A 23552-nucleotide genomic window follows, 5' to 3' on the forward strand; every position below is an offset into this window, starting at 1 on the left:
TGAGTTGCTTTGCTTAGGCTTAGATTCACTGTTTGACTCATAGCACACATTTTAAGCAAGTATTTATTGGTGCATAGTTGAGAAAAGGTAGCATAAGAAAGAAGTGCTATGAAGTGTACATACAAAAAAAGGCCATCTCACAGCTTGGAGACTGTTGTCTGTTTCTTGTTGGTTTGTTCTGGGAGGGGAGTGGGGAGAAGGGAGACGGAGAAGGGAGACACAGTAAGGGAAAAGGGACCACCTTGCCACATTCTACTCCAGGATCCTGAGACTGCCAAAACTGGCTAATTTTTGGCCTTTCCTACTTGAGTAGCCCCAATATCCCATGCAGAGTCCACTCTATGCCTTGACTTGACCCACAGAGCCTGTGGCCCACAATTCTACATCTGCCTTGCACAGTTCATCTACTCAGCCCTACCCTTCAAAGCGTCATGCAGGCTATTCATTCCCAACAATTCTCAAGCTTTATTCCTACATGCTTGCTCTGTTCTTTTCTACACCCATTATCTCTTTGGTTTCTCCTTAGGCTTTTTCTTTAAGGCAGGGGGAAGGTGTGGTGGGGGGAGGGAGGGGATTTAGGTGCAGTCCCTGCCTCTAGGGGGTGGTGCGCAGGCGCTGACTTCGTGCCTTATAGACTTCAATGAGCAGGTCTTTGACATACTGGATCTCTCTCTCAATAGACTCTGCTTTCTCTCGAAGCTCACGATTGCGTGCCTCTAGGACTTGGCATTCATCCCCCAAGGCCTCATGTTCAGCCCGTTTACGCTGCCGGTACCGCAAGGCTGCTGTCTTGTTCTGGTCTCGCTTCTTCTGCCGCCGGTCTCCCTTGGGTGTTAGGACAGGTGACCGCTGTACTGGGACATGTACTTCGTTGCCCTGTAGGGGGAGCTCGGCAGGTACGTCTCCTCCATAGAGCTCCAGCAACTCTAAGCAGCTTGAATCCAAGGTCTGCAGAGGGGTAGCTGTATTGTGATGGCCCTGGGGTTGGAAGCCATCACCAAAAGGGAAGTGGAAGTTCCCATCAGAGGGAGGGGTGCTAGGTGCTACCTGTTCTGGTGAAAGTGATTCCTCCAAGAAATAATCCTCCATCTGCTCCAACTCCTTTTTGAGTAATGAGGCCATGGCCTCCAGGTCCGGAGCAGGAGGGGAAGGCAGTGAGAGTGGTGAGGGTTCCCCTGACACACTCAGGAGCGTGGCTAAGTCTGTACGCTCCGTCATCCAGTCTGAGAAGCCATCGCCTACAGACAAGCAAAACAAAGTAAGCTGTAAACAAGCAAACAACCATCTACAAAATAATTTCAGTGGCTCTCAAATGTTGTTTAGCTGATACTTTGGTTGTTGGTCATGTAGTTACAATTTTAGTCATGAAATAAAATCATACGGATATGTAAGCCGTCCTGAGGCCTTTGCGACAGGGTGGCGCATATATATAAATATAAGCTAGTTAATGACTTTAGATAAAAGATCTTCCTTTCCCATTGCACCTGAGAACTATACACCCCACCCCTGAAATTCCAGCTCTTTTTCCTCTTCCCCACTACATTTATTCACCTGTCAGCAGTGGGCGGTTCATGTTGAGGGCAAAGGCCTCATCCACAGGTCCGGCTAGCAGCTCACAGTGACCGGCATGGGGCAGCCGGTGCTTGAGCAGCTCCGGCCTGCAAGACATGGTGCTAGCTGGGATCATGGTGAGGTCCAGGTCCAGGGTCAGCGCTGCCAGTAGGGACATTGTAATGGAAATTACTAAAGTTCAGTGCAGGATTGGGATGCAGCTGGCAAGGAGTGACTTGGCTCCTGCAGGCAGGGATAGTGGTGGCGGCGGCAAAAGACCTAATGCACAAAGGAAATAGGTTAGACATTCATCTGCATCACTGTCCTAGCAAGACCAGGACAAGAAAATAACCCCGTCCTACTCTCTAGCCAGGCTTAGCTTACCCATGCTGAACAGACTTGTGTTCCATTAAGAGAATTCAGCTGATTTCGATACAGTCTGTATATAGTAGGATTTGCAAAACAAGCCTATAGGGGGGGTGACTGATCCCCCCCATCCCAGCTCGCCCCAGGGTGAGCATTATCTAAATCAGAGGCCAATAGTCTCTTGAATCAGAGGACCAACATTTTGAGACCTTGTTGAGGACCACATTTCAGTGGTGGGAGGAGCTGAAGCCAAAAGGGGCAGAGACAAAATACCAAAAATGCCAGCATTTTTTAAAATTAAAATTTTCCTTAGCAAGCACCCTTAGGAAAAGCCATTCAACCATTTATAACAGGAAAAGGTTGCACAAAAGCTGGGAGATCGCCAATCCATTATTCTGGGATATGGAATGGGCCCTTTAGTAAACCCCAAGAGGGCTGGATTTGGCCCCTAGGCCTGAGGTTCCCCAGAGTCCATACACATCCAGGGGGTGGTTACTTGGTGAGGTGGAGCTGGGGGGTGCATAAACCCTGCAAGCCTAGCCTTCCAGACAGGCATGGATGGGCTGGCCTCTTTTCTTCCCATGTACCACCCACTTCACAGGCACGATGCCCCTGCAAATCAAGAGGTCTGGCAGGAGCTGAACATCGCGTCTTCTGCTTTGTATGCTTGAGGAAGAGGCTGAGCAATGTCGCCACACACAGACATAGATCGTGCATCGCCTTCTCCCCCTGGGACTGGCATGATGCACCTGCTTCCTTCCCTAGAGAAGGCAGACCAGCCATCCAGCCGCGGAAGGTGACAAGTGCAAAAAATGGAGACGTCTAGAAACGTTCTCTCCCTCCCCGTCTAGAAACGTTCCCAACGCTCTTCTTTGTGTCTCCAACCAACCTCTCCAGGAAAGCCACGGGCAACCGAATTAGCATCCTCTTTCCCTCCATCCTGGGGCTATGGCGGGGAGGGAGAATGGGGAGGTGGACGCTGCCTACTGGCGCTCCCCAAGAATGTACTCACTCCATGATGTTGGTTTCGTTGCAGCGTGCAAAACACGCTTGTTCGCTTCGAGATCCACGCAGCACTAGAAAGCCATGTCCTCGATCTGGCTCGTGTGCCTCTCTCTGTCTAATTCTCCTCTTGTTGCTGTGTCGAGAAGGGAATGAGTCACGGCGGGGTGGAGTCTCCCTATATAACGCGTCAGCCTCCTGGCCGTAGAGCAGCCTTGTCGCGTATCCATCCACCGATCCTTGCTCCTCTCTTCTGTCCCTGCTCATCGCTGCGCAAGCCCTTGCGGGGGGCGGGGGGGTGAATCGGCTTCCCTTAATCTCCCAACACTAAGGAGTGCAAAGAAAGTGGCTGGGGGGAAGCTCTGGGATTCAGGCACTGACTCCTTATTCATCCAGAACGGGGCTGTAGATAGTTGGTGAGGTGGGTGCACTTTGCACATGCTCATTGATCACCTTGTCTTTTTTGCCTCTTTCTGTCAGCTGAGCTCTGATACTCAGTTTCTAATATGGCTAATGAATAAGTGCCTTGGCTCAATTTGGCTGGAGCCATGCTCACCTAAACCAAGTGTCTGGTGGTAACTTGCACTTATTGTAAAGATAAATTTTTCTCTACATATGCTCAGTGACACACTTGTTGCATCGCAATTCCTAGAATTAAACTGATTTTCAGGGAGGACTAACAGGAAAAATCACTTGCCAGCCCAAGTCAGTGGCTTCCTCTGATTCTTTGACCTTTCTTTACTCGCTAGAGAGTTGGAGAAAATTGGTACAGCTGTGTTGGTTAACTTTTGCTGCCGTAGATGGGGCTTCCTTTACTTCTGTTGAAAATTAGTGCTTCAGCACTGCATTTTCAAGTATGTCAAGTTTCTTCTGATCCTTACCTGTTCCTCTCTTCCAAACCACCTTAACTAATTAGGTCCTTAATCTTCCCATTTAACAAACTTGTGAACCAGGAGACTACAAGGTGTGAGTTGCATAATTCAAAACACTACAGGTTGCAAACGCAGTAATCTTCCAGTACAAACAAAACTGGGCCCCTAGACATGCTTCTTCCCATACAATTATCTGTACTTCATCTCTACTTTGTCAGTCTAATTCAGAGAAAATACAATACTGCCTTCACAAATGCCAATAAATATTCACGGAATGGCGTAGTAGGCTTTCACATCACACCAAACTCTTCTTCAGCTAAACTTTTAAAAAGGAATTAGTGGATTCTTCTAAACAACCTTCCAGAAGAGGAATGCAGTGTAATGCAAAAGCTTGTATAGCTTTTTTGTGGGTATTCACAAAAGTAACATGTGTGTCTCAGTTAAAATTTATTCCCTTTTAGTCACACCTGCTGAAGATTTAAATCACTGGGGCATGGGCCTGTCCTTTCCCTATATGGCACCTAGCACTTTGTTAGTTAAATAATGTTCCAAGCAGCAGTCATTAAGTGGAGAATGAGATCATGGGCCCAGGTCTTTGAATTTGCATCCTTGAGTACTCCTACACTGGCCAGGTATCAGCAAGAAAAGGAGGGTGTTTCAGGACTATTTTACAGCGCAGAGAGCAACACTCGGCAGCGGCGGCAGCGATACGACCGATTGCAGCAAGGTTGCATCAGCTGTCGGTGTACGAAGAGCAAGAGGATAAAGTCTCAGAGCGTAGTCGCCTCTCATTGGTTACCGGGCAGGCGAATGTGACCCCTAGATTGGCTGCAGGTGCCGCCCATCTAACACTGAGACAGGCCATTCCGTCCTGTCCTCCGTGACGGTCGGCTGGGTTTACATACGCTTTGTTCCCTCGAAAGTAGTCAAGCTTTGGAATCGGGGAGGGCTCTTATTCGGCAAAAGATATAAGAAGTTGTTAAAGTTGGTACTTGACAGAATAATAGATCAAATAAGAAATCCATCCAAGTGCTGGAGGATGGAAACTCATCTAAGTAAAAGCTGGAATTTTATATTTACAGAAATGGGAGCATCGGAGTTGCTACCTTCCTGGCCCCAACAAACCTTAGGAGCGGATCCAGATCACATGACCTGCCGAGCCGAATTGGATGTCTGCAGGCCCCACCTCCCCCCACTCCATCTTGGCATACCAAGCGTGTAGAGTTTGCGATTGCAGCATCAGCTGAGTCCTCTCTTCCCGGTTGTCCCTCACCAAGACCTGCTTTTTGCAGCACTTTGGGTGATGAAGGGATCTGGGGATCTCCAAAGTTTGCAATTTGCAGGTGAACTTTTAGTTGGTTTTACATTAATATGAGTTTTGGCATTTCAAGGGAAAGTACGGGAAGAGGGGACTCGTTTCAGGTTTGTCCTGTAGTGGTAGGGTTTACTTTGGCGTTGGAGTCCATTTGCAATAGATCCAAAGACCGAAAAGCTAGAAGATCCATCACTGTTGACCTGACATTAATTTTGGGATGTGCCATTCATTAAAATGCAGATTCTGTAAGTTGAATCTAACAAAAACTTTGCAAGCTTCACCGCAAAGTTGTAAATTGACTTTCTCTTCATCATTTCATCTGGGTGTGAATACTTTCTTTGCAGTGACAAAATTGGTGACAAATTTCAAATGTTGGCAATTAGGTTGGCCTTTCTAAGGAAGAAATTTGTTGCCTTGCTGAACTCTTAAACTTGGGTGAAGTGTTAATGCTTGTTCCTCTTGAACCTTTGCTTCTCCTGTAGCCAATATATGCAATATTTTTCAATTTATCATTTTATTTTATTATTTCCTGTTACCTCTTTCAAGACCACAAGAGTTCATATATGAGTTCTGTTCAAACACATGGAAAAAGCAGAGAATTTTTGCTAAAGAGCTTGTAAATAAATGCTTAGGAACTGAACAACAAACAAGTATTCTAGTTTATTCACTAATCATTTCCATAACAAGTTAATAACTTGATATACATTTTGAGACTAACTTGATATACATTTTGAGACTAACCAGCCTTCCCCAAATGCCCTTTAGACCTGTTGGACTTCTGTTTCCATCAGTCCCAGTCTGTATAAAACTGGATATGATGGTTGTTGTAGTCCAAAGCATCTGGCAGTCACTATCTTGCTAAAGGATGTCTGAAAAGTCTTTCTATATATTCACCTTTTCACTATTGCCCTACTCAGGCTAACTCATCCTGCTTTACTAACTGCTTTGAAATGGTCCTGCTAGACCCCTTCTCACATTTCAAAAGATCAAGGGCATTACACCTTCCCCCCTTTGTCAGTATTTGGATTGTAATCAACTTGGGGCAGGGGCCCATCTTTTTGTTCCTATTGCTCCATAAAGCTTTATTTACATCAGTGACTGTGTGCTCATTTACATATCTATATAAACCTCAGAAACTTTTATAGTGCTTGCATTTGGGTCATCGCTAAACCAGCCACTTACAGAAGAGGTCTAGATTGTTCATCCCTAAGATGAAAATGTCCCTTATGCAGGAGAATAAATATCTGGATTCAGGATTCATTGGAGAAAACATCTTCACACATTAGAAAGTTCTAGTCCTCAGGGTGGGTGGATGAACTTCACTCTACGATCCCCATTAGCCTAACCTTATTCTGCAGCCGTTTGTTGGACATTGCATTTTCTCCAACCTCATCAGAACTCTGTTTTGCCTAGAGCATGTCTGTTTTGCTTAGTAATCACCCCTGATGCAAAATGCAGAGTAGAAGCCAGCTGCTTCCAGACCATGGTTAGCTCATCTTATCTCATGCCGTTTTAAATAAAAATACAAATTCTGATGTAAGAGAACCCTTGCGAAAAACAAACCAAGCATCTCTGAATTGTTTGTTCTGGCAATACAAGGGGTCTGGCTAGAAGTCCTCTCCATCTTGCCTTGACCCAGATCAGTCCTGTCCTTTGCCTCTCCAGCTGCATTCACGGGGGCAGGGTCAATAGCCCAGTTGGGACAGAGGTTGCCTCATGTGGCCAGGGCAGTGAGGACATGGCCTCTGCTGCCCTGGTTGCCCCTATCATGCTTTTTCTCTGTCCAATTAGCAGCCACGAGGGCAGTGCGTGGAGGTTGCTAACCCTGCTTGCTGCCCTAAGTCAGCCAAGACAGGGCTTGTGGATCTCTCTGTTCCAATGTGAGGTCTGTTATTGGTATTATTTACACAGTGCCATCAATGTACACAATGTTTTACAGAGTGGTAAAAAGAAAACAGTCTCTTGCCATGAGGAACTTCCAATTTAAAATTTGCTATGACAGGGGAACAGAGATGGGGGGGGTGAAAAGATGGCAGCATTTGTCCAATGCAAAGGTATATGCATTCAGCACAATAGCAGGAATTAGGATTTAGAATTCATTTCAATAGAGCAGGGGTGGGGAGATGTTTTGGCCTTCAGCTCCCAGAAGCCACTGCCAGCATGGCCAAGAGTCAAAAATAGGGAGATGAAGTCTAAAACCTCCGGAGAGCTGCTTTCTGCTAACCCCTGCTTGTAGAGGATGAAGACCTAAAAGCCAGTGCCAAATGTATCTCAGAACAGGTGTTTCTGCTGATTACCATGGACAAGAGGCTGGTCCCCAGGTGCACTCCAAGTCATTTTGCTGCCTGAGATTAACAAGATGGCCTTCATGTCTCCCATTCATTGCACAGGACTGGCAATTGAGCCAGTCTTCCTTCAGTGACAGTGCCAGCCCTACATTTGAGAGCAGCAGTCTAGCTTGGGTGGGGGGCAGAGAGGTTGGGGTCACGGGGCACACAGATCTTCATTTTCCAGCACTTGACTCATTCGTACCATCAAGGGCTCACTTGCTGCTTGCCCAAACAAAATCTGCTTGTGGGCGTCACATAAGCAGAGCAATGTTAGTTGGTCAGTTCATAAGTTCATATTTGACCTTTTCTTCCAAGGCAGCGTTCATGGTTCTTCTCTGGGTCATCTGCAGGGTAGGTGATTGTCGAGGTAGGTTAGGCTGAGTCCGTGACAGGCTCAGTGAGCTACATGGCCAAACTGGGGCTAGGACCTGAATCCCCCAGTTTCAGTCCACCACTCTAACACTGCACCATACTGCGTGAGTAATACCTGCTGAAGTACATGGCCTGGGCCAGATGCTTCTCAACCAGGTTGCTCAGTCCAGGGCCTTTCCTGCCAGGCAGAATGGCCTCTGTAACACAGTAGGAGAAGGCAAGCAATTAAACAAGACCACCTGGGGAAGCCAGAAGTATCACTGTCACAGTTAAACTGTAGAATTCTGTGTCACATGGTATAGTTTTGACCACTGGCTGGATAGCTTTAATTTTGTTTCTTTAATGTTCATTTCATAGATTTATATACTGCTGAACATATTTAAAAACATCACTGAGCAGGATATGTCTAATTTAAAGGGAGATTAGACAAACCCATGAAGGCTAGTAGCAGCTATGAGTTGCTTGGGGATATGCTACCTCCACTCACTGAGAAAAGAGGAGCTGCAATGAGTTGTGTCAAAACAAAACATGTTACAGAAACTCTTCTGCGAGCTTTGCAAGACCCCACTGCATTTGTCTGTTAGCAAGTTGTTACTAATCCTGAGTTGGTTAGATGAGACAGATAATATTTTACAGAAAGGTGACAGTAGAGACAGGCATGTGTAAGCATGCAGAGATTTGTGTTAAAATGCAATTATCCTTTGTGAGGGCCCTGGAAATTTTTTGTTTCAGTGTTGCAACTTATCCATAATTATAAAACAGTAGTTTGAGCTAATGTGGGGTGGGGGGCAGTAAAGATAACTTTGCCTTTAGCAATGGAAGGGGGAATAGCCTGATGCCCATCTGCTTGTTGTGCACTGACTTGGTAGTCTAACATTTCTTCACTGTGATTCTAACTGAAAGGAAAGCACTCTGCATATGCACAAGGGCAACCCTTTCCCTTTCCTATAAAAATTTTTGGGTTCCAGCCTCAAAGTAGAACCTCTTAGCCTTGAAGACCTTTTAAATCTTTTCCAGTATCTCAGAAAGTACTTTCCCCCTCTTCTTATTTTTGCGTATAATTTTCCTTCCAAGTTCCCCATGGAGTATTGTATAACTAAACATTCACTCCATCTTCGTGCAACCCTAATGTCACCATAGTGACCGGAGCTGACTCTCTTTCTCTCTCCCCGCCCCTCTCTTGAGTTGTCATGGAGATGCCTTTAAAAACTGAAGGAGATGAAGTGTTCCAGGCAGGCCTTCCTTAAGGCCCAGGGTGGGACCAGATGTAGCCATGGCAGCGGCCCACAGACCCTGTGGGAAGGCAAACCCTGTCAGTTTTTCCACTGAGACTCCCTAGCAAAACATTGGAGCTATGCCTGTGCAAAGCAATCAGCCTCACATCTGCTTAAATGTTACATACCAACCATCCCATTTACCCAAGATAGTTGCATCTAATCCTTATTTCCTAATCAATCTCTTCTGTGCTTTTGGGAAGGTGCACAGTACTGTTAACTTCTCTTCCATAGCCAGAAATCACTAGCAAGACAGGAAATATGGCTGCAGGTGTGACTGATGCCTATTCTATAACAACTCTGGGAGGTAGTTGCAGTTATTCAGTGGAAAAGTAACTGTAATTTGCACATGCTTTCATATTTTCTCTCATGGCTTCACAAGTTTACAAAGGTGACCCTTAGTACCAAAGATTAATCTGATCCCTGCTGATCTTGGATTAAAAGTCTAAGTCCTAGATCACTTCTATTTGAGAGCAACACAGAGATTTCTGTGGAGTAGAGGTATACAAACTGGAACTCCCAGCTGTTCTTGCTCTGTGTACAAAGTCCCAAAGCCCTTTTGCATGTTTATTTTCCCCCTAAACTGTGTTATATTGCACAGGCAAACGTTATGGCTGTTACCCAGTTAAAGAAATCTAACACTGTAATTGTCAACATGTTCTTTAGATTTCAGTGTGACTTATTCCCAGGTATGTGAATGTGGCTTCTTAGAAGGTTCTTAGTATCTATCATTTTAATAGGAATTTAAACCAGTATTTAAAAAAATATTTGGGGGTACATTTTTATCTGATCAGGTTATGTTAATCCTGTCATCTTATGTCAGGTCTTATCTATTAGACTATGAATATACTAGGCAATTGAACCTTCAGCAATGTTTGGGAGAGACCTAAAGTATTCTTCTTTAGTTAGCTTCACAGAATCAGTTCAACAGCCAATATTAAACCCAGGAGTAATTATGAAAAGTTTGGTTATGAGCAAAGCAGTTCTTTGAGGTTGGGAAGAAACCATGACCTGCTTTCCACATAAAGACAATCCAGAGTATGGGTTAAGTGGATTTTTTACTGAATCATACGTTGTCACTACATGCAAACTCCACTCTATGGTTCATCTGAGGGTAGTTAAGGATCAGTGATGCTGAGTTCACAACCCAACAAGAAATAATGGGTTCTCTTCCTGGTTTGCTTGTGGTTAATAACCCATCATTAATCTCACAGCTGACTCATAGTAAGAACCCACAGTTAAGCAAGAACCCATGATTCAACAGCAACCCATTGGGTGGGTTCCCATTACATGAGAAGCAGATCCAAGATATACAGGTCTCTAGGTAGGCTGGGAGAGAACCCTGTCTGAAGCTTTGGAGAGGCACCTATGGAAGTCCAGTATTGTGCTTGCTGGACAAGCAGAGCAGTGTCAGGCAGCTTCCTGGGGTTTTTCTCAGCCATGAATCTCCCAGAGGACTCTAGGCAGAATCAGCCCATATCTCCCCAACATGGAGATATGAAGAATGGCTGATTTCACAGACCTGCAGCTGGACAATTGAGCCAATGTCTGTGATGTGCTTTGGGACACTCAGCATCATGTGGGAAGAAAGCAGAACTAAAATAAAATGCAAGTGATCCCAGTTCTCTGTGAGCAGAACCCAAATGACCAGTCTTCGTTGTGCTTTATTTTATGACATTTTTTCGTGTGGGGAATGCCAGAAGTACTTTCTTTGTTCCCATTAAAAAAAAAAAAGATATTTTCACCCTTTGAGACAGATGTTCTGCTTTAGAACTTTAGCTGCCACCCAATCAATGCCAGCAATGCATCCCTTGCCAGACTATTTCCAGAGGAAGAGTAGCTGGATTAATCTCTTGTAGAAAAAACAAGGAATACTTTTGTGGCATCTTGAAATCTAAGAAATTTATTCTGGCATAAGCTTTTGTGGACTACAGCCCAATGCATGAAGTGTCACAGAGTGATTCAGTGCAGAAAAAGGACAGTGTAGGGGGAGAACTGTAAATAGCCAAGTAGAAAGGAGAGGAGTGGAAGAGAGTAATGATGATGACCATCATATTAACAGTCGTTTCTGTGAGACTAGCTCCTCTTTAGGGTTCAAACATCTCTCCCCCAGGAGGTTTACTGTCTTGTTGACACTACTGAGGCAATGAACAGAACTCAGGTGCTGTTTTTACTGTATCCCCTGTTTTACTTGGCATCTGAGCAACTCCAGAGTTCTTTCAGGTAATGTAAATAAGGACAGGTGCTTTGACCTTTACTGGACTGGCCAACACTCAAAACTGTAAACATGTGCTTTCAGGATACACAAAACAATACATTTGGTATACACAGACTAACACAATGATGAGGAAAATGTTACATAGTAAACAATGTTACCCTGAGAAAACTGTCCTTCAAGTCAAGGCAAGGCAACATGTACGAATATACTTTCTCAGTATTAGGGTTTTAGGTACCTTGAGGAAGCAATCCTGTGGCCCCCAAACTACATCTGCGAGGCCATAAGATATTCTGATGCCCAGACCTGAGATCAGAGACAGTGATCTGCCCTTGGAGCTGGGAACTGGAGTTTGGACACAGACACAAACACAACAGCCAGCACAGAAAGAACACTTTGAGGTCTGGAAAGCAATTGCAGAGGTGAAAGGCGGCATTCTGGTGGTGGCGGGGGGGGGGGGGGGGCGGGAGAGACCAGGATATGGGCTATACTTGTAGCCTCCCCCCTCCACTCCCACTCCCAAAATTCAGGATGGGAAGATGGGAAGTTGTCTTGGACTCTTGTTTAAAACAGTGGCCTTCTAAATTTGCATCTATACATATGAATCAACACATATGCATTTTATACCTACCTCTCCCTCCTCCCTCCATTTGGTCATGTATAAATGGCTGCTCAAGATACCTTGCTGATTTATGTTGTTTGCTTGTATCAGAGTAGAATCAGGACAGGGTAGACCAGTCCATCTCTGTATTCTGCCATTACAGGTGCATGCAACCTTTGATCCACAATTATTATTTACATTTTTCACCCATAGCTGAAGCGCACTGGGCAGTTCACAATGGGATATAAAAAGGAAAAAATGCAATACATAGAACAGTATATAAATCTTTTAAACATTAATTTAATTAAATGTGCATGGACTTCAGTATGGAGCCTCTGATCCACAAAGAAATGCTTCCTGAGGAATGAGAAAGCTGCTTTGCTTAGCCTGGACCACTGGAAATGTGCATAGTTCAGTGACCTACCTCATCAGCAAGGCCAGAGTTATGACGTCAAAGGGCCCATGAAAACCCCAATTTAGCCACATGCCACAGTAGTTGATTCTTTCTGTATTAACTTGGAGAGAGATCAATTAACACTTTATCATTCTATTTAACCACTTTTGTTCTATAAATGGAGATATGCATTGTATTTCTACAAGTTGGTACAGGATCTGTGTTTCCTCAGACAGGAGTAGCCAAGTTACCAGTTCTACCTGCTCTTATGCCTTTAATAACTACCTTCTTTATATACAGTTGAAAAGCTTCAGGATGATTTAAAAGCACAGGAGCAGACCAGGCCATTTTTTCCTGCTGAGTTGACAACACACTTTAAAAAATGAAAGCTGTGTGGATATCGGTAAGTTCAAATGAGAATGTGTCTTCACAGCAATATAGAGAATCACACTCACACACACCCTTTATGGGTTCTTTTTTTTAATAATTCTGTGAATGAATCATCCATAAAACATGAAAATGTGGCAACTTTAATTTACCTTTGTTTCCAAATCAGATCCCTAAGAATTGGTTCTTTAAAAAGAAAAATTAGTAGAACATTTTACAGCTAAAAGTTTTTTCCTGCCACTTCAGTAGCCATCTCTGTATGCAGCCAATGCTAGTTAATTTGTGTGGATTTGTTCTCAAATTGTGATTTTACTTTTCTTTACATTCTACTTGCCAAAAAGACTTGATAGGTTGGATCCAGACCTCTAGTCATACTTAGAGAAGACCTACTGAAGTCAATTACATCCTTTGTTTGGTGGCGATGTTAGGACTACCTTAATTTGCACTGACTTCAACGGATTTCTTTTAAATATTGAGTACGTATTTCCTGGTAACTCGATCGAAACACAGACATACTATAAGTGTAAGCGTCTGAGGGCGCAGTCCTACTCATGTCGGGGGTGCTTGGAAGTTGCAATAAGTGCAGGGGAATGCTCGGAGCTGCCGGATTTCTGCTGGCCATGGAATTACTGCGAGTTGTAGGGCTCTTTCTGCCTCAACTGGTACAGGATCGCGCCCGTATGTCACCCCACACATTGATTCGAGTGGGGGAGGGGGGTTGAGACAAACGATTGGCTAGCAACCTGTAGCAGCTTTGATACAAACGCATCCTTGCTCCTCCCCTCTACGCTTAATGATCATCAATAGGCAGCAGGTAAATGGGAAGAGGAGCAGGAGAACTTGGTCGTCACCTACAGACACGCAGCTCGAGGCCGCGGTCAAGGAGTGAGCGGACTGGGACGGCGGGGCTGGAGAGGCAGACGGTGCATGCGCGGTTGAGGCAAAATAGGAGAGGGGAGGGGGGCGTGTTGACAAGGGGTCCGGGGAAGTGCTGCCGGGTCTGCAGAGAGGAAGAGGAGGGGTGCAGGAGGATGCGCGCGAGGGGGGTGGGGGCTGCAAAGCGGAGCCGGCGTGGAAGGAGGGGTGGAGGAGGAGGAGGAGAGGAGGAGGAGGCAGAGGCGGCTGCAGGGTGAGTCACTGCAAATGCTCCCCCCACCACCGCCCTTGGCGGCCTGGGGACGGGCTGCATCCCCTCCTTGGCCCCTAGGAGGAATGCAGCGCCAGCGACAGGGTGCTCCTAGGTGCGGGGCCGAAGCTGGGCAGCTGTCAATGGCCCCCTCTCTCTAGCAATAGCCCGTCCTTCCTTGGAGGGGCAGCAAAGGCCTCCTTCTCTGAATAGGGTGCACAATTCCTGTATTTTTATTAATGCTGGAGCATAACTGCGATGGCCCACCACTCACATTCTGTCCCTTTTTCTTATTCACCCTTGATTCAAACGGGTTTTGGCTGGCTGGGGGATGCTGGGAGATGTAGTCCAGCACATCTGGAGAACACCAGGTCGGGGAAGGCTGTTGTTAAGGTGCAGGAAATATATAGTCTTCATGTCTGCATCAACCCATTCCAGCAACACATATTACCGATTTGCCCTACAGTTTCCTTGCCTTGAAAATAAAAAGAGAAGAGAGCTGGGGAGGGTGAATGACATTTTACAAATAAATAGAAGTAGCAGATTGCCATATGCTGAACAGGAGAGTTTCTGTCTGCTATGAATATTTATTCACATACTTCCAAGTGGCTCTCACTTCTTTATGTAAAGCATTTATGCTCCAGTCCTGCCAAAGAGTCTCAGAGCAGCTTACAAAGATCAATGCATACTACATGCTCTGCCCAGAGGCTTACAATCGAAAGTAAACAAGGGAAGAGGGGGAAAGCAAGCTTGAATATTATTTGCCTCCTTCCAAATATTATTTGAAGTGTGCTGTTTGCTGTGCCTTCTCCTGCTGGGCCAATTTCAGCATCTCTTGCTCTCACTCGTTTGTGCAGAGTGGGGGCAGATTTGGATTTCTATGCCTTTAGGGCAAGATCCTTGAAGAAGACGCCCTATATGTTATTTGCCCAGGTTACTACAATTTTTCCTACAGCATCTCTGCTAAGTAGCCTTGTCCAGCAGGCTGTCCTCTGCCTTCCTGACTCTTGTCTGTGTGGATTATAGCTGATGGGAGCCAAAATCCAAAACACATGGAGAGCCCCGCATTGTGGAAGGCTGCTCTGAAGTACGGATTATACAGTGTATGTGTTAATACACATTTCATGTCTTTATGTTGCTTCCTATGCTTGACTTATCCAGCTGTATTTGAATGTTTATTTCTATTTTTACAATTAGTTGAGGAGACCAATAAAATGTCAGTATATTTTCTTGCTGGATTAGTTTCTACTGAAAGTCCACAAGGCAGCTAAACAACATACCTTATTGTTTAGGAAATACCTTGTGCCTTCCAGACACATTGGACTGCACCACCCAGAATTCCCAGTCCATGGCCCTGCTGGATGGGAATTCAGAGGCATTTGGCCTACAGCTCCCGGAAGGCCACCAGGTTGGGGAAGGCTGGTCTAAACAGAGAGCTGCATTGAGATAAATATTTTAAAAAGGGACAGAACTTTTTTTTCTGAGACAACACAGGAATATGAGGGGAGCCCTGCTGGATCAGAACAAAGATGCATTCACTCAGTGGTCACCAGATGCTTAGGGGCAACCACAAGTAGGACACAAGAGCAGTAGTACCCATCCATTTGTCTAATTCCCTTTTTTTGTGGTTGCAAGTTGCAGCATTTAACTGTGTGCTCTATTAAAGAACTACTTCCTTTCAGCCACTTTGAATTTCTCACCACTGAGCTTCAGAGCATGACCTGGGTCCTAGTACTGGAGAAAGATAAATGTCTCCCATCATTTTGGATATGAATAGTAGCACTGCTTTATTCATTCCCTGTCCCTGCCCCCACTTTACAACAGCTAGGTTATATAATATTTTTGAAAATAGGGAAATTTTATTTATGGTGCTGCTCCACAACCTATTAGGAATACAAGCCTTTGAGCTTGCAAAGGGAAAGCATTAACAAAGAGCATCATTTCCCCAAATCACTGAATTTCAGCATATCTGAGATGTAAAGTTCTCAGCCAAGCTTGATTCCAAGCACTTGGGGTCCAGCTGATCTGAAAAATTATCAGTGCAACCACAAGGCATGTGTGATCAACTCCTTTTTCTGTAACCCAATAGTTAATAATTACAGTTGGCAATAAGACCTTCTTGCCCAATTCTACCACTACCCCCAGTATATTTTTCTAAGCCCAGGGTTCAAACTTTCTTAGCATCACCAAGTAGCCCAGGAAATCAAATTGTGTGGGTGAAGAGCACAAAGTTATGTAGATCCAAGTTACAGAATATAACAACTCTCAGGCATTCATTTAATGGGTTAGGAAATGGAAAAAAAAACATTTGCATGCGAACCTTTTCTGGATAGGAAACATGATGTCATCAGTGTTAAATCATCATCTGATGATTGGACAAGTATATTTTTGCACTGCTAAGCCTTAAGTGTCTGTTTTTCTAGCACTTGCACTCTGCACATGGAACAAGGGACATATGTATTTGCAGCATTTGGTAAAAGTGCCTGTTAAGCTGAATGCTTTCTATTGAAGTGACAGAAGTTAGTCCATCAGAAAGAGCTTCTGAAACGGCCCTTCATTAGCAAGTGCAACATTACCCACATTTATCACTGTCAGAGCAGCTTCTGCAGGACCCCTTGAGGAACTCATTAGCATCCAAATTCACCCCCAGCATGGAGAGATGCACTGAGTTCCAGTGCCCTCACAGGACAGGGTCCTGCTTGCAGGGCAAAGATGGCCAAGCTGGGAGGAATGCTGTCTTCTTGAATTGGTGTTTAAAGTGACGGCAAGGGTGAGCTGGCAGCTCAGATCTGGACAGAGCTGCAAGCACTTTTCCTCCTTCATTTTGACAAGTCCATTTCTACTCTGGCCTCTTAACTTCAGTGTGGTTATAAAATTAATGACAATGAAGCAAGAAGAGATGGCACATGTAAGCAAGAGAACCAGTTGGAAGGTAATAAAATAAGAAGCCCCAAGTGCCTATAGACAACCTTTTATTGTTGCCCAGTGAGTTTCAGAAATGCTAGTTTCCTTTTCAGGGGCCGCTTATCTTCTGTTTGGTGTACTGAAAAGAACAAAAGTTACTTAAGTTGCAGAAAAGTGTTGCAAGGATTACTGGAAACATATGCAAACTGCACAAGATAAATAACTTATTTTTGCTATTACTTGTAGATGGCCGTCTTAGCAAAAGTGCCAGTCCCCATTATGACGGATATTCCTTCTTCCACAAATGAGTTGGATTTCTCACCAAGACACTTGCCCAGGAACGGCTCTGTGCGATCTGAGCTGCCGGTATCCCTGGAGGACTGGAGTGATGGTGAGAAGGAGCTGGACTGTGGCAGAAGCTCTCCAGGCCACTCTCACAAGACCCCCTTTCTCTGTGGGTCTCGCCAAGGCAAGGACGTTGCCAATGCCACTCCTGGGACTGAGGAAAGGGAGGCAGAATTGCATCTGTTTTGGCTTTCCCATCACAAGCCCCGGCAGTACAGGAAGCCAGGGCTTGCAGCTGAAGACACGGAGAAGCGTGGGGCTAGTGCAGGAGAAGCAAAGCCTTCCCATGGGAGCCACCTAGTGCTGCAGGATGCATGCAAGAAGAAGGGACTTAAGGAGAATGGTCAGGAGGCACAGGAGAGGTTGGACGCTAGAACGCCTTGCTCAGATGACATTGTGCAGCTGATAGATGAGCGTGGGGTGTATTCCTCAGCCAAGCTGGTGCCTGCCACAGAGGCAGCCCGCTCGCCATGCCCGCAGCGGCATTTGGACTGCAGCAGTGGGGAGGAGTTTGAGATCCGGCAGGTGATCGTGGACGAGAAGCCCTTTCAGTGTGCTGTCTGCACTAAGGCTTTCAAACGGGCGTGGGAGCTCTTCAGCCATGAGGTGGTGCATAATGAGGAACGCCCCTTCTGCTGCCAGCTATGCCAGGTGAGGGGGCGAAAGCTGGCAGGAAGCATGCTGTGGTTTGTAACCATAAACGCTGGGGGAAGGTGGTGGAGGCGAGACATTTGGATGGAAAAAAAACCCAGAGCCAAACATGGTTTCCTGTGATGCGCCTTTGGAATGATCCAACTTTTCTGAGGCAGAGATTTCCACAGCTGGGAGGAACCAGATGTGGTATTTCATGCTGCCTGTTTTCACTGTGCTGAAAAACAAAAAAAGCTTCAGGGCTAGAAAGCCTTTTCCAAGGTCCTTTTCTGTGGGAGGAGGGAGTTCCTTAATATGTTTCTCTGTGTATATACTGAGCACGGGAAAGCAGACTGTGGTGTTCCTTGAAGCCACAACTGCCTTCCCAACCCAGTCGCAGGAACATCCAGCCTGTCCTTAGAGCTCCACCACAGCTTGGCAGCTAAATGGTGTTGTACCCCCTTTGTAGGCTACATTAAAAACTGCTCGAATTCATCATCCATGCTCCACCTGGCAGGTATGGTGAGAAACATGTGGCCCCCCAGATTTTGGCAGACTGCATCCCCCATCAGTCCTAGCTCTCATGTTATTGTGGTCCCACAACATCTGGAAGGAGACCTACAGAAAAGGAAAATTTGGAGGACTTATATAAAATATTCTTCCTGTCCCATGTACCTTAGAATCCTTCCATGCACAATCACATACCCATACTTTCCTAGCTGCTCATTTTTATTTATTTATTTTACAAGTTTTATGTACTGTTCCTTACCTGGGGTGAGCAATAAAAAGGTAAAACAGTAAAAGATCAAATATATTAAAAACAGGGTATCAGTAGCAGCATTGCTTCCTGAAATAAAGATGTCCCTCAAACAATACATGATTGAAGTCTGCCTGACTTCCAGAGGCAGGGAATTCCTTAGAAATGGAGCAGCTTCATGGGAGCCTCTCCAACTCACCACTGATCCGCGTGGAACCATCAGGAGCATTCTCTCTGTGGGCCTCAGTGACCAGGCAGGTTGATAGAAGAGAAGCTGCCTTGTCTGGTGTCCTGGTCCCAGGCTGGCCAGGTACTAGTAACTAGTGAGCACCAGCCCTCCTGGTCCCAAGTTGTTCCACTAGCAATGAAGAGCCATCAGTCCTCCCAGAGCCATCCCTGTTTCTTAAGGAAGCAAGGCTATTCTCTCATTAAGCTCTATGAAAAATATGGGAGACAGGCATGCCCCTTCGCATTGCCATATCCATCTGATGCATAAAAAGCCAGGGTACTTTCTGCGGAGGAGCAGAGCAAGCACTGGCACTTGTGTCTCTCTGTCCTGCAGGTGATCTCTGGTGCTTGTTCAGTGCCTCTCTGTGTTGCTTTCTGTCCTGCCTCCCCCCAGGCCTCGTTCAAGCGCCACTCGGACTTCAAGAGCCACGCCCTCGTGCACACGGAAGAGCGGCCCCATCGCTGCGAGCTCTGTGGCAAGCGGTTCAAGCGGGCATCCAACCTGGCCGAGCACCGCCGCATCCACTCGGGGGAGCGGCCGCACCGCTGCGCTGCCTGCACCAAGCGCTTCAAGACCCCCTACGAGCTGCAGCGGCACATGCTGACGCACTGCGCTGAGAGGCCCTTTGCCTGCGCCGCCTGCGGGAAGGGCTTTGCGGCGGCAGGAGCCCTCCTGCTGCACCAGCGGCAGCACTGCGACGACAAGCCCCACGTCTGCGGCGTCTGCGGCAAGCGCTTCGCCTACGGACACAGCCTGCGCGTCCACGAGCGGGTGCACACAGGGGACCGGCCGTTCTCCTGTGCCCTTTGTGGCAAGGCCTTCAAGCAGTCAAACGCCTTGGCCTCGCACGAGCGAGTGCACACGGGGGAGCGTCCCTTTGCATGCCCCACGTGCGGCAAGGCCTTCAAGCAGTCGTCATACCTGGCTATCCATGCACGCTCGCATACCGGTGAGCGGCCCTATGCCTGCGGAGCCTGCAGCAAGGCCTTTGCACGGCCCTCCCTGCTCCTGCAGCACCAGCGCGTCCACAGCAGTGACCGGCCCCACCGGTGCCGACACTGCGGCAAGCTCTTCAAGGACTTGGCCTACCTGGCGGTGCATGAGAAGGTGCATACAGGCGACACTCCTTACAAGTGCCCCATATGTCAGAAGGGCTTTGCACATCCTTCAAACCTACTGCAGCACCAGAGAATCCACCGGGATGGATAGGAAAAGGGACCTGCCTTCTGATTTGTATTATGTACTTAGACTAAGAAACGTAACTGCACCAGTCACAGATGTGCTCCCATCTCTGTTGGCACAAGTGTGTGCAATGTAATGGATAGAGAGTTCCATTTGCACCCCCTTGCACGTTCTCCAACTGATGCACCACCTTTGCTGGGTATGCATTTGTGCAAATCACAGTCCTGAATTCATCCCTCTTCCCTGCACTAATCTGTGCCCTGTAAGGAGATGTTGGAACATGGGAGTCTGAGTGTTTCACAAATCCTGTTCAAAACAGAATTCAGCACCCTAAAAATATTTGTTATTCCTGTTTTAATTTCTTGAGTTTCTAGTCCTCAGGACTACAGAAATAAGTCAGAAACATGCCTGGTTGAATTCTCCAGATGAGAGCATTGTATTAAGCAGGGATTCTATTGGCCAGAGAACAAGCCTCTGCAATGCCCTGTGTAACTAGTGGTTTTTTTCCCCTTACTAGCAGTAATAGAATTTATGTAAAAGGAGCAAAAGCTTTGACTTAATTTACATAACGTACTCCATTTTTATTTTTTTAAAGCACAGACCTGCTTTACATCACATCATATATTTTGCAGGTGCTTACAGAAATCCAGAAAAAGCAGTTTACCATGATTTTTATAAAAATGTTGGGGAAGAAAACTTCCTGCACTGTCATGCACATGTGCACATACACAGTTGCAGAAAAACAGGTACTAATGCCTATTACCTATTATTTTTAGAGAGAATATCACCTGTTTACACAAGGGCACCTTTTAGTATTGCCATTGATTAAGAAAAGGTGTTAGCAGTATTACAGAAAATAACCTTGGCAAATTGCCATCTGTGTATGCTGGGATCTCAGAAGCTAAATTAAAAAGATTTTTTTTAGATTTTGTGATCTTTGTTTTAAGTACACATTGGTCTTAGGATGTAAAATGTGTCAGCTCTCATATTCATCAGATGGAAGCCATGCATTCATTGTTTGCACCCCCAAAAGCATTCAAATGGTGATATTTCTACTTAGTGATAATATGTATTTTGAATTTAAATAAGCACCTTTTAGGAGTTCAAAGCAATTCACATACCAGCTGGCTCAACTGGCAATCCATGATTTGCAGTTGCTGGAACAAGCAACAGCAAGTCCCAGACATTTGTACTTCTTTCTCCCTTTCCTTCGTGTGCAAGGGAATGGAAGGTGATGAGATCTTTCTGCTTTCATTTACGGCACACCATAGTCAAGCACCCTGCCAGTGCCAGCTCGGTGTTTTTGTGGGTCCTTGGGCAAAACTGCTCTTCTCCTTGCCATTATCACCAACTATTATTGCATTTTCTCTCACTCTTTCTCATCATTGCTAACCTGTGCTTGTTGCTGGACAGGCAGAGAGCAAGCAAATGGGCATCTACCAGGTCTGCCCGCCACTACTAACCGGCTGGGCCTGAGCAAGAGGTGGTGAGCAAGCACTTTGCAATGAAGACGCTGTTCTTAAGTCAGTCTTGCAGGTTTGGGCCTTTGGAAGGTGTCCAGACATGTCTCCTTCAGACATCAAACCTGGCTAGCCTGTGGACAGTCCATGGCTTGCCCAAATAACAGCCACTTTTGGATGACATAGCAAACTGTAAATGGGAACTAATCCCACGTGAAAGGGAAGGGAAGAGGGGTAGTACAAGGCCAAAGCTTGTTCAATGAGATACGGCACACATGGGGCCCAGGCCAAAGGTTATGAGCATTCAAAAGACTACCTAGTGAGCTCATGGCAGAAGCTGGATTTTGACTGGGTGCTTCCCAGCTCATATTCTTACCCATTAGATAATACTTGCTGTACATGTCATGGAAAGCATTCATGTGAGAGGTTTCTCAGGGCATCTCCTTGATGCTACAGAAACTGCCACCGTGCCTGGACTCTAGTATTTTGGCCTAGTTAGCAAACTGGGATTACATTAAGCTGAGCATGATCTACCACAATGCTTTCATTAGGTTCATCCTTGATTTTTGTGGCTGTTGCACTTAATTTGGGATTGATCCTGGTTTACATCATTTATCAGATCATGTAGATTCAGCACCTCAAAAACATTAATAAAATCTAACCTTCAAGATTAACAGAGCCCCCTAAAAGGAAGGGGGAAATGCCCTTGCAAAGTATATGTCCTGACTTTTATTTTTTTAACGTAATGTCAGAAAAGTGGGAGTTTGAAACTCAGGCCTCAGGACATCAGCAAGTCTGGAGTGTTCTTTCTGACAAAGTTTATGTGCTTGAGTGTGGGAGACCGGCAATGCCTTTTCTTTTGCGGGAATAGGGTTGACCAACATCCAAAGGCTTGTTCTTGGATTCATTCAAAATTACATGGTAAAAAGAACTAAGTACTTTTCTTGCCATAAGACCTTAACAATGTTTGTCTATGTGGTCTAGCAACTCTTGTGGAAGGACAGCGGTTTGAGTCTTTGGCTTGTTTAGCAAATGCTTAGGCCAGTCTTCTCCAATCTGGTGCCCTCCAGATGTACTGGATTACAACTTGCGCCATCCCTGGCCAGCCTGGCCTTGGCAGTAGTCTATCGCAGCCATAGCCTGAGGCACAGAAGGCTAAAAAGATGTCAACAACCTTTGCGATTCAGCAGTGCTGCACACACAGGATTTTTCCCCTAGGGGGCATGGGTGAGTAAGCTTCTGAAGTAGAACTGACTTTACAGACAAAGCATTGCCAAATACGAAGTTCACCACCAACAAAGTGATAATGGCCTGGAGAATCCTAGGATAAAAGAGGGTGCTTGGGTAAAGAAGCAGAGAAAACTGTGTGTATGTGTGGCTGATTGTGGGAGAAGCAGAAGTAATAGCACCCTGATAAGGTATATGTGGAGATCATGGTAAAATTTACCTCTGAATTTATGGAAGAGGCACAGTCTGTTTATTAAATGCATTTTGTCCTGCTCTTCAGAAGAGAAACATGGAAACAGAAACAGAGCGAGTCAGAAGAGTCCTCCTGGGCCATCTAGTCTGACCCCCGGCTCCAGCCCGCTCCACTCCTGACATGCCTATCCACCTTAGGGTGAACATAAGTAAGTCACTTCCTATCCATGGCTTAGACACATGACGAATGGGAAACACTGGCAGGGTACTTGCAAACTGGGGAATTAGTACTTTGTGGATATTAAGTTGAGCTAAATTATAGTTGCCATCATCCAATCTTATTAAATCACGCTTCTCAGGTTTACTCCCTATTTCTTTCTCTAAGGAACATCATTCCTTCCCTTTGCTGGCCCTGAGACAAACTTAGCACATTCTTAACAGTCTGAGGGATGTTGTCACTCTAAAGAAGCTCTTCCCACAGCTTGGGAGTTACAGAAACACCCACAACATTATTGCTTAAACAGCCTTCCGTAACCTGATAACCTCCAGTGGTGTTGGACTTCAGCTCCAGTTAGCATGGCCAATGGATAAGGAAGGCTGCAACAGAGGGTGGGTCCCAGAAAGGGCATCATCCTGTCCCCATGATTTGGATCACATGTGTCTGCTCTTAAGGAATTACGTTATTTTTCCAACTTGTACAATGCCCTGAACTCAAAAACAGTCAAATGGGCATCTATTTGTTACGCATGTCAAAACAGGGATACCATTATTTATACATACACAGAGAGAGAGAGAGAGAGAGAGAGAGAGAGAGAGAGAGA

The 23552-nt window shown here is 45.8% G+C and overlaps 2 protein-coding genes across 2 annotated transcripts; one reads left to right on the forward strand and one right to left on the reverse strand.

Annotated features, from left to right (window-relative positions):
• Positions 1-45: 45 nt before the first annotated feature.
• ATF5 (activating transcription factor 5) lies at positions 46-3070 on the reverse strand. The gene is made up of 3 exons (XM_044450117.1): positions 2930-3070; positions 1552-1830; positions 46-1238 (listed from the first exon to the last, which is right to left on the reverse strand). Exons 2-3 carry the CDS (start codon positions 1727-1729, stop codon positions 595-597), a joined length of 822 nt encoding a protein of 273 aa, XP_044306052.1. The 5' UTR covers positions 1730-1830; positions 2930-3070; the 3' UTR covers positions 46-594.
• Positions 3071-16988: 13918 nt separating this feature from the next.
• On the forward strand, positions 16989-19879 carry LOC123033459 (zinc finger protein 501-like). Its single transcript, XM_044450062.1, has 2 exons — positions 16989-17705; positions 19064-19879. Exons 1-2 carry the CDS (start codon positions 16989-16991, stop codon positions 19877-19879), a joined length of 1533 nt encoding a protein of 510 aa, XP_044305997.1.
• Positions 19880-23552: the final 3673 nt, after the last annotated feature.

The sequence above is a fragment of the Varanus komodoensis genome, unplaced genomic scaffold, assembly GCF_004798865.1.
Source record: "Varanus komodoensis strain SLA01 unplaced genomic scaffold, ASM479886v1 scaffold62, whole genome shotgun sequence".
Lineage (NCBI taxonomy): Eukaryota > Metazoa > Chordata > Lepidosauria > Squamata > Varanidae > Varanus > Varanus komodoensis.

What these genes read in the sequence shown, in the direction of transcription:
- ATF5 (XM_044450117.1), bottom strand. Translation starts at nt 1,729, where the DNA reads ATGTCCCTACTGGCAGCGCTGACCCTGGACCTGGACCTCACCATGATC. An exon ending in GAACCGCCCACTGCTGACAG is followed by an intron (nt 1,239 to 1,551) that starts GTGAATAAATGT and finishes GCTTGTCTGTAG; the next exon opens with GCGATGGCTTCTCAGACTGG.
- LOC123033459 (XM_044450062.1), top strand. Translation starts at nt 16,989, where the DNA reads ATGACGGATATTCCTTCTTCCACAAATGAGTTGGATTTCTCACCAAGA. An exon ending in TCTGCTGCCAGCTATGCCAG is followed by an intron (nt 17,706 to 19,063) that starts GTGAGGGGGCGA and finishes GCCTCCCCCCAG; the next exon opens with GCCTCGTTCAAGCGCCACTC.